Below are 15,745 nucleotides of genomic sequence, written 5' to 3' on the forward strand. Positions count from 1 at the left end.
TTCTACGAATCCATTTTGGTAAATGTCCCCCTAAATTACATTTCAAAAATAAAAAAATTTAGTTTACACGCAATATCTCTGGAACCGATTGACCGATTTGGACCAGCCTGATATCATATTGAAGGCCCAGCGATTTGAAATTGAATGAGATCAACCACAAGCTTCTGTGATGCCAGGGGGGGAACGGCAGCCGTCGAAACCGGGTGGGGGTCGGAATTGACGGGTCACATATTATCCTATGGGGAAAAAACGTTACAGCTTTGCCAGGCGATATCTCTGGTTCCCGGGGGGCTAGAGACACTGGGCTAGGCTCGTTGGACAGCCCTGGTCCTCAGCTACAAAATGAAATGACAGAGGGGGCACGTGCCCGGGTGCCCCCCCCCCCTGAATCCGCCACTGCTTGGCAGGTGAGCTTTAAACCAGGAAAAATGTCCACTTTAGCTATGATGTGTCAGCAGTTGGCAGGCTCTTGAGAGACTATTGTTAGTGTAGGACTTGCAGTGTAATGGGGTCCCTTGGCAATGGGCTGCAAGCTTAAATGCATTGATCAATTCATGAACTAAAACCCCATTATTTATTTGATTAATTGTATACTAAGGTGAGTTAGTTCATTATGGAGAGTGTTGAGTCCCTGTATTTGTGTGTATATATATATATATATATATATATATATATGACAAACGACCGGCACATCCACAGCTCCAATGCTTATTCAGATATGCTGCGTGCCTTCACTGGAACAATCGGATAGCATAGCAGGGAAGTGCCAGATGAAAATGTCCATTAAAGGACGTTGAAACGTTGCAAAACTACCTCTTGTCAAGTGTACGTTATGGGCTGTGAGTGCCGCACTTCCCTGCTATGATATATATATATATATATATGTATATATATATTGTATTACAGGAACGTGCAGCACTCCAAAGATGGTCATCCGTATACAAGATACTTTATTGAAATACAACATTTCAATATCACTCCGATATTGTCATAAGGTACAAACAAACACATATACAAGCTCACCTTAAATACCCAGTGAAGTAAATTTGCTCAGCAGGTGCATTGACGGCAATCACGACAGCGGTGCCAGCCATCTGCGTCATACGCCTGCAACACGAGCACCAGCTAGTGGCGTCGCCATAACCATGGTAACCAACAACCAAATTTAAAAACATATACCATGCGGACAGAAAATATCAAAATAAGTCATAATACAGTGTAACCTTAAATAAGTCAAATGGATAATAACATGTGCAGCATTAATGAAAATTGACCAAATTACTACTGATTGCGCAAACCCGAGCTAAGAGCACCCCTGATGGCCGATTGGTGGGCAGCCAACTGGTCTTTAAAGGGTCTTTTGGTCTTACCAATGTAAGATAACCCGCAAGGGCACAGATTTTGGTAGACCGTGTAGCTGGGGGTATGGTTAAATCTAGCACCAGGCAGCATAAATTTACAAGAGGTGCATGTACAGCGAACATTTTTGGAGGCTGGTTTTCTATTAGCTGGAGAGGCATTGGATTTTACCAACATATCACTGAGATTTCTGGAGCGTTTAAAGCTAGGTAACAATCTGGTCATACCTAAGCCTAACTCACTGTCCGTTTGTATTATCGGACAATTTTTAAAAACAATATTGGTGATGGTGGGACTCAATTGTGTGTAGGTGGTTGCCCATGGTAACACTGGGATTTCATTGGGTTTATTAGCACTAGGGGTTAATAAGTTAATAAAGTACCTCGGTCTAAGGCCATGGCTTTGGCCCTAATAGCTAGTTGCTATCGGATACCCACGTGCAACAAATCGGTCCACCATAGCATCCAACTGTACACACAGATCAACAGCATCAGACACTATACGTCTGATACGTAACAACTGGGAATATGGGAGGCTCCTAATAGTTGATGTTGGGTGACAGCTAGTGAATTCCAACAGATTATTCCTGTCTGTACTGTACTTTTTTTTTTAAAAAAGGTTGGTGCTAATCCTGCCATTATCAAGTTTAATAAGCACATCCAAAAAGCTGATCTGATGTTCATCATAACTAAATTTGAATTTAATCGGATCTGTGCTGGCATTATGAGCCAACAGATAATTGCATAAATCCTGCGGGAGACCTTTTTACAAAATTAGAAGATCGTCAATATAACGATTATAATGGATTATTCTACTGGAGATTTCAGGTTTTTCGAAGAAGAAATTTCTCTCAAATTCAAACATAAATATATTTGTGTAAGAGGGGGCCACCGCCGCCCCATTGCAAATCCGATGTTCTGGAGGAAAAATAGATTATTGTAGAGGAAGAAATTCTTCGTCAAAACAATCTCCATTAATTCCACAATCAAACGTACATCAGGGCGTTTGTAATATGGATTATTGGTCAAAAAATGTCTTAATGCCAATAAACCCATGTTGTGTGGTATTGATGTGTATAACGCAGCAACATCAATCGAAAACATGCATATATCATTATCCAACACAGGGAACTCCAAGAGTTTTTACAACAATGAATTAGTATCCAGCAAGTATCTTGGATGCCCCGTATGCACGGCTGAAAGATACTGTCTAAATAAATAGACGTAGGTTGCATCAAGGATCCCCTGGCAGCCACAATGGGTCTGCCAGGAGGATCATTCATGCACTTGTGCACCTTAGTTATACAGTAGAATAATGGTACAATAGGAAATGCCGGAATTAACGCATTCATCAAGTCACTAGAGATCATACCAACAGTTAATGCATGTGATAAAATAGCACTTAATTCTCTGGTAAACGTGGATGTAGGATCACCAGCCAATTTGGTATAGGTGACCTGATCATTCAGGTGGACCATAACCTGATGATGGTATTATTCGAAAACAAATTTTTCAAAACCTCGCATTCACTTCTATTTAGATTATTAAAAGGTAAAGCATTTTCTCTAGCAATTGACTGTACTTCAGTATTAGTCATACATGAAAACGTCCGTATGGAGGCATTGAAGGATTGCGGATCGAAGGTAGACCTCTGCAAAATGTTCTTTAGTTGTGGGGGTAATGGATCAATCAATCAATCAATCCACATAGGCTTATTTGTACTCGATTTGTTGAAATGTTCCTTGAGCCTTATTGTATGAGGTTGATGGTATAAACAAGAGTCCTGTTGATAAAACTCTCTTCTCTGTATCAGAAAGTTCATAAGAAGAAAGATTTATGACTAGTTCTTCGGAACTTTCGGGTTTTTTTGCCACGTCCTCTGCCGGCGACATTGGCCGCCCTGTCTGGTGTATTTACGGGTGCGGTGAGTTGCCGGGGGGTTTGTAACGCCAAAGGGGCTTTCTTAGAATTGGAAACTGATGCCATGGCTTCACTACTTGATGAATTAAAATCTGTGGAAGAATTGTAATCACTTTGGAATCTGCCCCTTCACAGTGGGGGACTGTCCATTGGTAGACGGTATTGAGCTCATAGTCCATGTCTACCTTGTTCCTTTTGTCATTTTTGAATTTAATAAGGTCTCTTTTGTAAACTTGAATCTGTGCGTTAAGTTTTTCATACCAATCTGTAGCAGTATCATTAAGCAAACTTGCTTTTTGGGACGCCTCAGACGTGGTAATTTTTTCATTACATAAATTGACTTCCTTGGTGGTATGTTCAATAATTAAGAGCATCCAGTCGAGGGCACATTTGTTGGCAATCGCCATCCACTTTCTGCAGAATGAAGGGTCATGTTTCCCGATCGTGGGAGAGTTCTTTACTTGCAAGCCACTCGATACATGTGTATGTGTGTGCTGGAAAAAGCAGGGGGCTGGCATAGGAAAAATGCAAAGGGTTTAGTATAGGATGGAAAATGGCGAAGAGGTTGGCATATGCAAGGGCATGGCACAGAAAAGAGGGAAAATAGAATATACTTATCTTCCAGCGGTGGCTGCAAGCTTTGGGTTTCAGTGCTGACCATTTATCGCCAGCACTGAGAGCACCGGATGATATATGCCACACAGATTAAGGCAAAATTCACATTTTGCCACATGGATTGAGCCAAAATACACACTAAACCAACGGATTGAGATAAAATTCACAATATGCTACACAAACAGGGACATTTCGCACCAAAGGCACACATTAAAAATGTACACAATAATGCCCATTACATGTTAAGCCACACACCATAATTTCACCATAATGCCAATTAAAAATTACTACAAAAAAACTACATAAGTGCTACTTACCTACGTACTCATTGCCAGGGGTTACATGCCTGTTCCCATTTGCGATTACATATCCAAGGGGGAATACATGCTCATGGTAACTGGCGGGCAGCCACTGCCAGGCAGAAGTGACAGCCATTGACAACTTGGCAGAGAGCGGAGGGGCTGTATTCAGAGTACTGCAGATCCTGGCTATTTGAAATAATACCCCTTTCACACCAGAAAATTCAGGGATTTACCCAGGAATATGGTCCCAGGATCATGCAGGGACATTCCCGGGCTGGCCCCTTTTACACCAGCATTTTCTGGTGTGAATGGGAGAGAAAACCATCCCCCACTAACTGGCTATATTGTTTAAATGGCTATATCTTCGGAACCAAATGACTCATTTACACGAGACCAGTATCATATTCAAAAAAATTTAAGTGGGATTCAAATGATTTAGTCCAATGAAACTGGGTCATTTAGTTCCAGAGAAATCTGCCCTCAAAGAGCATGAACAGCCATGAAATGACATTTCAGAAATAAAAAAATTGGTTTACCCGCAGTATCTCTGGAACCAATTAACCCATATGAACCTGGTATCAGATTGAAGGCCCAGCGATTTGGGTTCGAATGAGATCAACCTTGAGCTTCTGTGATGCCAGAGTCCTCCTCTGGCAGCCATCGGAACTGGGTGGGGGTTGGAATTAGTGGGTCCCATGTTATAACATGCGGAAAACCGTTCCCGCTTTGCCTGGTGGTATCTCTGGTACCCGGGGGGCTTACTATGCAGGGCTGGGCTCGTTTGAAAGCCCCAGTGCTCATCTACAAATTGGGCCTGGAGCTACAGCTCCATCAGGACCATTGTTAATCCGACCCTGATTGTGGTACTCCATAGGGAATAGGGGGTTCATTAGGTCGACACCAAAAGTTCAACATGTACAAGGTTAATACTGGAAAAGCAAAAGGTCGACGTGTAAAAGGGTGACACATGAAAAGATCCCCATGAGTTTTTCACATGTTTTTGGTGTAAATTTGAAGATTTTACCACGTATACAGCATCCCCTTGTATGATGAGCAAACTCAGCATATTTAGGGCGAGATGTATCAAATGGAAAATGCGGTAAAACCCCGGTTTTACTGCATTTTCCAATGTATCAAAAATGATACCGCAGTGTAGGGTATCGCCACCTTTGGGTGGCGATACCCTATAGAAGCCTATGGGCTTCTTTTCGCGGCCCGCCGACGCAAACCCGCCGCCTCGCCGACCCCCCCTCTCGCTTACCTTCCTGAAGGGTCCTCCTGGACCCTGGAAGGTAAACCCCTCCTCCCCCTAGTGACGCAGCCGGACGTCCTTCCGGCTGCAGGGGGGAGGAGGAGGCGCCGGGGACAGCTTGCTTAGCTGTCCCCGGCGTGAGGGATGCAGGAGCCGGCTGGGAGGTGACGGAGACCCCCCGCACACCACATTCCAGGTATCGTGGGGGGCCTCAGTCACCGCATCGCAATGCCAGCCGCATATGTTAGTACATATGCGGCGGCATCGCGGCGGGGGGGCGCAAAGGGCGGCGATGTATTTTTATACATCCCGCCCTTACTGTTCCTAATCGTATTGCATATGTGTGATAAAATATAAAAAAGGGAAAAAAATCCCCAAAAAACGCGTGTTGACCTTTCCATGGGTCGATCATAGCCATGTCAACATTTGCTCGTGTTAACTTTTTGACCATATGTATGTCGACTATATTGTGTAGACCTAGACATTGTCTATCAGCCCTCTGGATACCACTCCACAGTATCTCATCTACTGTATAATACATTTCGACAAGAATGACTTATAATTATATATAATATTCCCAGTCATTGCCCCATGGACACAGGAAACAGCAGAAGCTGAATCTAATACGACAAAAGTCTAATCTTATATCTTACTACTTACTACGAAGTGTGTCCATTACCCTATACAAATAAGGCAGCAATTATACAAGAAATGGCCCTTATTCTGTTTAACTTGCAAATTCCTTCTCAAAAGGAACAAAGCCATGTGCACTGCAGGTGGGATAGATGGGTACTTGTGTACTATCACGGCGCCCATCGCATCGCAGACCATAATGCATGCGATGGTGTGTGATGCGATGCGACGAGATGTCCCCCGATGTCATACAATGTTAAAATTGTATAGCATTGTATATGGCATACAATGCGATGCGATTTTAAATTGTATAAGCACCCTAATGGGGGCTTACAATGTTAAATGCACCCCCACGCCACCCCCACTATGAATGTGAACCCGAAGCGTGGCGAGCCCGCGAGGGGCGGCGGTATGCATCCTACGACCTTTTTATACCCCCACTATCCACGTCGGCGTGGAGTTGATTTTACATAGTGTGGCGAGCGCAGCGAGCCACCGAGCCCGAAGCGTGGCGAGCGGATGCGGAATACATGTAAAGTAATACGCATCTTCTCGCCACGCTTCGGGCTCGGTGGCTTGCAGCGCTTGCCACACTATATGAGATATATTGCCTGTGATCCCTGCTCCCTGCTACCGGGAGGAGTACGACATGGAGATCATACGTGCAGCAGGTATGATCATCGGATCAGATGTAAGACAAATTGGACAAGTGTGTGAGGGCCTTAAGGGTGCATACACACTGTACAATTTTTTTGACCAATTTGGTTGAAAGACATTTCCATTGAACCCAGTGTCCTGGACTAAAGATGTTGACGAAAGATATTGACGACAGACGAAAGAAGAAAGATCTAGCTACAGTTTATAGGCTCTTTTTGAAAGATATTCAAATTGAGCTGCATGCACAGTTGACGAACAATCTTGATGAACAACTGGCGGGTATGCGCATCATCATTCATCGTTTGTTTGTTGACAATATCTTTTGTCAACATCTTCCGTCCAGGACACTGGGTTCAATGGAAATGTCTTTCAACCAAATTGGTCAAAAAAATTGTACAGTGTGTATGCACCTTTACACATTAACGGTTTCATATTATTTACAGCATGTTCCAGAAGTATGCACTATATATTGACGATCATGTCTCTTGATATCTGGATGATAGGTCTAGATAGACCGTCAATAAGCCAATACCACAAGGTCAACATGCACAAGGTTGACAATGACAAAACAAAGGTCAAAACAAATCATTGGTCGACATTTATTTATTTACAGTTTCTTATATAGTGCAGCAGATTCTGTTGCGCTTTACAATTGTAGACAGTGGTAAAACAAACTGGGTAACAACAGACAGATTTGGAGGTAAGAGGGCCCTGCTGCAAGCTTACAATCTATAGGGACATAGGAGGGAAACACAAGGACAGGCACCAGTAATAGCATTGCAGTGCCACCAAGTTGTAGGTCCAGAAGGGAAGCTATAGAATTAATTACCCCTTAACCCCACACAAACAGAAGTGAATCCTGCCCATTACCACATAACTGACCCTAAGATTGAGATATAAACACATTTTGCTTCATTTTATATATTTTTCTGCTTGTATCAGCCCTAGGGGTACCGGGAAAAATATTCTGATACTCAGGGGCGCCATGATTCTAAAAAGTTTGGGAATCACTGCTTTACCACCTTTCTATCAGATTATTCCCAATCCAATCTGTCTTCTGCCACCTCAGTCCCCTACTCTTATCACACTAAACTATCTCAAGTGAGCTCATTAGCTCTGTTGGGCTAGATTTCCATCTTTGTGCTGACAAATCTTCTTGTCCTTCCTGGACCTTTCCCCTTCTCCCCCACTATATATTTAACATTTTCTTTTAGATATCTCAACTTGGATTGGTACTTGTGAGTTATCCGGGCTGCCGATTTTTTCATCGCGCCCAAAATCGTGGGCATCGCTTCGGTCGTGGCCGTTATAAGGGGCCGCGACGCGATGCCCGCGATTTCCCATAGACAGTAATGTTAAAAGACACGATGGACCCGATTTCCGACCCGATTTCCCATAGACAGTAATGTTAAAAGACGCGATGGACCCGATCGATGGAAGCGAGCCACCGAGCCCGAAGCGTGGCGAGCGCAGCGAGGGGACGCGGACACCTGTGAAGCCCGCAAGGGCACGCGGATACCTGTGAAGGTATCCGCGTCCCCTCGCGAGGCTCGCTGCGCTCGCCACGCTTCGGACTCGGTGGCTCGCTGCGCTCGCCACACTATTCTATTCTCACTCCACGCCCTAGTGGATAGTAGGGGTATGAAAAGGTCGGAGGACGCGTACCGCCGCCCCTCGCGGGCTCACTGTGCTCGCCACGCTTCGGGTTGGCGTCAATAGCGGGGTGGCGTTAACGGTGGTGGGGGGCCATGAAACATTTTTTTTTAAAACATATCCAATGTGAAATGGCCATATTGGCCAATTTCACATTGTCATTTTATTTTAACATTGCTGTCTATGGGAAATCGGGTCCATCGCGTCTTTTAACATTACTGTCTATGGGAAATCGGGTCCATCGCGTCTTTTAACATTACTGTCTATGGGAAATCGCGGGCATCGCGTCGCGGTCCCTTATAACGGCCACGACCGACACGATGCCCCCGATTTGGGGCTAAATCGCGGGCATCGCGTCGGTCGGGTGTCCTTAAGTTAACTAAACTTAAGGACAAAATCGGCAGCCCGGATAACTCACAAGTACCCTTGGATTATAATTCAAATGTATTTATTAAGATTAACTTCTAATTATAAAATAACATAAAGGGTCAAAATCACTGTCCAGGGTAAAAAGTTAACACAATAATAGTTCAATACAAACCGATACCAGATAATCAGTGGCATGTCTATAATAGGTTCAGTGGGTGCACACAGGCCCTTGAGACCAAGGAGAACCCACGCCACGCACAATGAACCAATTTTTGTAATACTTACCTTCCAGAGTCCAGTAGTGATGGCTGAAGCACTGATGAAATTGTTGGAAAAACGGTGCGGCGCATAGTTTTCCTGTGATTTGTGCATGGAGTTTGAGTGTTCTCAGACTTCATGCGCACTTTTGTGTGCCATAGTATAGGCTCCCAAACCATGCTCCTACATCAAACTTGTGCTACATTTGCTGTTTGTGTCATTCTGGATTCCTGCTTTTCATGCTCCATTCCTGGTTCCTATTCCTTCCTGGTGCTCCATTCTACGTTCCTGTGGATGGACTCCACTGCCATCTGCTTTTCCATGTGAGATTTGGAGTTTATTGTGTTCCTAGCTGTGACTTTAGTGAGATGCTTGATGGAAAAGCTGATTGAATTTCTGCACATGGGCAATAACACGGAGACCAGCCTCAGGCTGTTGATGCAGAGACTGATCAGCAGGAAGAAATAACAGTTGGTGGTATAAATGGAAGATCTCCAGTGTTGGATTCAAGATGAAGCTATCCAGTAGGATTTGATCATGTTGATTTTGGACTGGAAGTAACTATCAGACTGGAACTGATGTCACCTACAGTATATCAGACTGGAATCAATTATGCAGACATTGGACTAAAACCAATGATGCGGATATACAGCTTTAACAGATGATGCTGATATCGGGCTGCAACCAATGATGCATTTATTGGGTTGGAACAATTATTATTATTATTAGAATTTTGGTACTAATACTATACTAATACTAGTGTAGTTTCACGGCGGCACTTCCCTGCGGATCGCATCGTATGCAAATCGACCGGGAAATTGTATGCAAATATCACCTGCGATTTGCATACGATCCGCTGGGAAGTGCTGCCGTGAAACTATACAAGTACCATCATTTTATTTATAGGGCGCCACAAGTGTTTCGCAGCGCCGTACAAAGGAACAGTACAGGGAGACAAAACAGCATTACATTTAATAAATAACAAAACTAGAGTACTGGTAAAGAGCGCCACAGTTCAATACACATTACAGCTTAAATATAAGTAGTGAGGACTTGATCAACGTACTACTAGAGGCATACTGCATACTCATCTAAAATGATGGAGATGAGTATGCAGACAAAGATGGTTACTGAGTGTTTGAGTATGGGAGAGCTGTGAGTGACATGTGAAGAGAAGAGGGCTTTAACAACAGGAGGGAAGAGGGCCCTGCTCTGAGGAGCTAGGTCAACATGGGGAAGGTCAACAGTCAAAAGGTTGACCTGGGGTATTTCACTTTTTTTGTTTTTGTTCCGAATTTTGACACAATTGACATGGACACTGAAACGTAGAACCGCATCCCCCTCACATGGCTCACTGTGCTCGCCATGCTTCGGGCACGGTGCCTCGCTATGCTCGGCACACTATTTTGTTTTCCCACCATGCCCTAGTGCAGTGGTAGCCAACCCTAGCCTACGAGAGCTACCAACAGTTGACATTTTCCAGACAACCTAGCTGCTGCACAGCTGCACTCATTAATCACTGACACAATTTAAAAGATACACAGATGGAGCTAATTAGCTCACTTGTGATTCTGTTTGGAGACCTGCAAAACATGCACTGTTGGTAGCTCTCGAGGACTAGGGTTGGCTACCCCAGCCCTAGTGGATGGTAGGGCATGAAATACCACCTGTCGGCACATGTTGGCTCAAAAGGTGAAAACCCCCATGTCAACCTTTTGACTGTCAACCTTCCCCATGTCGACCTAATGCTTGTGTCGACCTAATGACCCTGTCAGCCTAACCCATGTCGACCTTCATGCATGTCGACTTAGTGGTGTTGAACTAATGCTTGTCAAACTATATCAAATGGTAGCCAAGACGTCTGGAGCACAGGGACGCAGCTCTGTGAAAGAACATTGTTTAAGGCACCTGCATCTTTTCTGAGATTCCCTTTTATCCTCTTGGTCAGCATCTATTTGATGTCAGCCATCTGTTACCACCGCTACCCCCACGCTCCTTCACAGTGCTACTCTGCCACCCGCCCTGTTCCAACACCCGATGTGGCATCACAGATGGCATGCCACATCGGGTGCTGGAAGAGGGCACTTAAGACACCCTAAGATGTGATCGGATGCGTTGGGACATCGTGTATGAGCACTGCAAGGTGCTGGAAGAGGGCACTTAAGACACCATAAGATGTGATCGGATGCGTTGGGACATCGTGTATGAGCACTGCAAGGTGCTGGAAGAGGGCACTTAAGACACCATAAGATGTGATCGGATGCGTTGGGACATCGTGTATGAGCACTGCAAGGTGCTGGAAGAGGGCACTTAAGACACCCTAAGATGTGATCAGATGCGTTGGGACATCGTGTATGAGCACTGTAGGTATAAAGTTGCTTGATGCGTGGCTAAGATCAGTCGCAGCCAGGCCCGCCACTAGAAATGTTGGAGCCCGGGACTGACCTTCAGTCCGGGCCCCCAGCAGCACAGCGCCCCCCACACGCACGCCCGCCCGCACTGACGTGCACCCCACCCCCATTACTAACCAGCATCCAGCAGCGGCGTCGGCATCTCTATCTCCCTCCTTCACGGTCCGGAGTGCACACTGCTCAGTGCAGCGTGCCAAGCCCCTCTGTGTCCTAGGCTTGGCGCCCTGCAGGCTGCACTGTGCATTGTGCATGCCTGGATGGGGTCTGCCGGGTTGGGGAGGCACGGAGGCGGGATGCGGGTAAGGGGGGAGGGTGATCCGTGCCGCTGGGATCCGCTGCCCGGCCCCTCCAGAGGCCGGGGCCCGGGACAGCTGTACCCACGGCACCCCCCTGTCGGCGGCCCTGGTCGCAGCACATGCACTGATAATTTGTTAGTTACGAAAACGTTGACATCGCATACATGAATTAGGCCACCAAACAAGACACAGATCCTGATACTTTTTTGTTTTCTATTCACATGGCCCAGCTCAGAACACTTCTACTGGAAAACAACATCAATTTGCCACAGTAGCTTCTTCTTTAGCAGCTACCGGACTGACTTTTTCTGGGATAATTGCATTTGTAATAAATCACTTTCGTAGGAAAAGTAAGTAAACGTTTCACTTCTATCATTTGTATGCCTGTCCATATGCATGTGCCTGATATTTACATATAATGGGCCTAATTCAGCATGGATCACTAATTAGAAAATCAAAGAATTTACAATCCATTCATTTATCAACTGTGCATGTGCAAAGTTCACATTGTGCATGCATGGGTGCAATTAGGGAATAAATACGCATAGCAGTCACATATTTCATAGTCCTAGTTTGATTGACAGGCGGCAAGCATTTTGGGGGAAACATGGGGCCTGATTCAGACCTGCTTGTTAATTAGTGTTCTTTCGCTGCTTAGCGAGTGGGTTAATGACAGCTGCCGGGGGAGAAAACACCCACCCCCATTCTCCAACTGAATGTCCACGCCATCATGTGAATGGTTGTGTACGCTGACAGCGTTTTTGTGGACACACCTAGGAAACGCTGAGCGTCCCCATGCGACAGCCCGATAACCACCCACTCACCGCCCCTCTGTGTGTGAATGCCACTGAGACAGTGATAGTTGCCGAAGGTGACATCTGGTCTGCACATGTATATACTGTATTCACAGATATGCATTTGCAGGCCCACAACGTCTGTCCCTGCAGCAAATTTGCTGCGGACCGATCAAACTTGAATCACCCCCATGGTGTTTACTGGGTTTCTGGCCTTGTTCTCTAGCAGATTAGTGGAAGCCCTATACTTACTGTACTAAAATAGAGAAAAATTGGGTACTTATGTAATATCTGGACTCCCGTTTTTCTTATGAGACTGCGTCCCCTCGCGGGGCTCGCTGCGCTCACCACGCTTCGGGCACAGTGGCTCGCTGCACTCACCACACTATATAAAATCAACTCCATGCGTAGTTGGATAGTAGGGGTATGCAAAAATGGGGTGCATTTAACATGGGAGTCCAGATAATACATAAGTACCAAAAATTGCAATCCATCTGAATTAGGCCCAATGTAACTAATGTGAACAATTTTAATTTTATATTACTCGCTTCTGATACATAGATTTAAAAAGTATGACTATTTTGACAGCATTTTTCATTTTCAGTTCAAATGGATGACCCATGAGATCTGTTCCACAAACTCATTATTCCTATTTATAACTGTCTGGTGTTAACTTTGCTTTAAAAATAGTTTAAAATGTTTTAATGTATTAAACTACTGTATATACAATAATAACTGTTCTATGGTGGATCCAATGATGTCCAGCGATTTCGGATACTGGCCCCCAGGGCTACCGCCATCTCAGACGGGTGGTAGCCTATAGGCCACTTGCTGCAGTAATGTCCGCCTCCCCAGAAGTGTCTGCTGTGTATCTCAATCAACACTGACCACGCATGCACAGACCCCCTGGGAGCCAGAAGAGCACATCACAGAGATGGGCTCCATTAGGATTTGCATTTAGAACCCTGGGTGGTAAGATCCCACCCAGATCACAGGGAATATGTGATCCATAAAAAAATGGCCCCATAGTGTTTGGGGATGCAAGACAGGGCTTTTCCCATTGACAGCTGTGACTAGAGGGAGGGTAACTTCGTATCGTTCTGGGTATGCTGCTGGGATATGTTTCCTCCGGGATTACCCTTGTATGGTTGCTCCGTGGAATCACTTGCCGTGTTGCTCATGTTCCAGTCTCAGGAGCCTCCTACAGATGCTTATCTTACTCATACCTCCCAACATGATCCTCTCCAGGAGGGACACGATGCTCTGTTTTTGGCCAGGAGACTTTATAAAGTTATCGATTTGCCTATTAAGAGCATCAACCAAGGCATTCATAGACCTCCTCAACGCCGCAGCCCACGCTGGTTTGGGTTGCTCAGACCCCTGGGCATGTGCATTTCGGGAGGGGGGTTCGCGGGTGGGGGGAGGGGTGCCCGCGATTTTCGGGAGGGGGGGGTCGCGGGTGGGGGGAGGGGTGCCCGCGAATTTCGGGTGGGGGGAGGGGTGCCCGCGAATTTCGGGAGGGGGGGTCGCGGGTGGAGTGCCCGCGATTTTCGGGTGGGGGGAGGGGTGCCCGCGACTTTTCGTGAGGGGGGGGTCGCGGGTGGGGGGAGGGGTGCCCGCGAATTTCGGGAGGGGAGGTCGCAGGTGGGGGGAGGGGTGCCCACGAATTGGGGGGTGTGTGTGTCACGGGTGGGGGGAGGGGTGCCCCAAATTTCGGGAAGGGTGCCCGCGAATTGGGGGGGTGGGGGGGAGGGGTGCCCACGATTTTTGGGAGGGGGGGTCATGGGTGGGGGGAGGGGTGCCCGCCAATTGGGGGGGGGGGTGTGTCTCTGGTGGGGGGAGGGGTGCCCGTGAATTTCGGGAGGGGGGGTCTCGGGTGGGGGGAGGGGTGCCCACGAAAGGGATTCTCTCTCTCTCTGCGATCCCTCTCTCTCTATCTCTCTCTGCGATCCCTCTCTCTCTATCTCTGCGATCCCTCTCTCTCTGGGCGGTATTCAATTAATGAATATATATTTAATTTTTTTTTTTTTTTTTTACACAGCAGCCAGCAGGGGGCGCCGGAGCCGAGCTGCTCATTACATATTCATATATTCACTGCACCCGATCGTTACGATCGGGTATAGTGAATATAGGTCCCCTGCTGGCACCAGAGCCAGATTAAGGTCTAAATGGGCCTGGAGCTGAAAATTATCAAGGGCCTATTATGCGCAATAATAGGGGTTGTGGCCAGCACCTGATTATGTGGGAGGCTTGACCAGTGTTCTGGTTGGGTGGTCTGCTCATGGGTCTCTATTTTTGTAAATACTTTCAACTAATTATATATGCCTGGAAAAAGCAGGAGGCTGGCATAGGAAAAATGCAGGAAGATATATTGGCGGGTGCCCTCCAAAAGGTGCCCCCGCAGGATGCCAATGTCATAAAATCCTAAGATACTTGCGGGGTGAGGCGGCACTCCAGTCGTAAAAAGAATACTGAAAGACAAAACTTGGTAGACAACATTTCAGCACCTTTTATGTGGTCATCTAAGTTTACCACACCATATACCGGGATGCGGTCAATATGTCGGTGGTTGGAATCCCAGCTGTCAAAATACCAATGCCAGAATCCCGACCACTGCAATGCACTTTGTCCCTTTATGGGTGTCCCCCGCAAGGGGGAGCGATCCACAGCCCCCCCTTGTCGGCATTGCGGAGGTCGGGATTCCGGCGTCGGTATTTTGACCGCCGGGATTCCAACCACCAGCATATCATACCGGACCCCATATACCCCTTATACCAATCATGCAATTTACACAAACTGAGCCAAAATTCATGTTATGCCACACAGAGGGCCTTATTCTGATCGGAGCGGCCAAACGTGCGTACGTTCGCCATTACGGCACGCTAGCCGTACGCGGCCGTTGGGGTTAAGTCCACCCACAAATCAGCCGCTTACGTACGGGCAGAAATACCGTAGAAGGGGAGTGGTGTACAAATGAGCGTACGGCAACGTACGCGGCCGGCCCAGCCCTTACACTCCGACAACTGGCGTACAACTGAGCGTACGGCGCCGTCTACGGCCGTCTCTCCTCCGTCTCCCCACCGACTTCTTGCGGAGATCTGAGCGTACGCCAGTTTGCACGGACGGGTCCCTATTGTTTTCAATGGAAAACTCAGCTTATGTCACCGCTCGTGAGAGTGAGCGTACGTCCGTGCATGCTGGCATACCCTTCACATATATGGACCTGC

General features: G+C 46.5%; 1 protein-coding gene across 1 annotated transcript in view; it reads left to right on the top strand.

The window, feature by feature from the left end:
• LOC146027237 (P-selectin-like) overlaps positions 1–13,142 on the top strand; it is a 149,602-nt gene extending 136,460 nt beyond the window's left edge. Inside the window, exons 13-14 of the mRNA XM_083158187.1 lie at positions 11,955–12,074; positions 13,123–13,142. Coding sequence (XP_083014313.1) covers positions 11,955–12,074; positions 13,123–13,142 — 140 coding nt within the window. The remainder of the gene's footprint in view (positions 1–11,954; positions 12,075–13,122) is intronic.
• The last annotated feature ends 2,603 nt before the right edge of the window (positions 13,143–15,745 follow it).

The sequence above is a fragment of the Crinia signifera genome, chromosome 8 (genome assembly GCF_055691185.1).
Source record: "Crinia signifera chromosome 8, ASM5569118v1, whole genome shotgun sequence".
Lineage (NCBI taxonomy): Eukaryota > Metazoa > Chordata > Amphibia > Anura > Myobatrachidae > Crinia > Crinia signifera.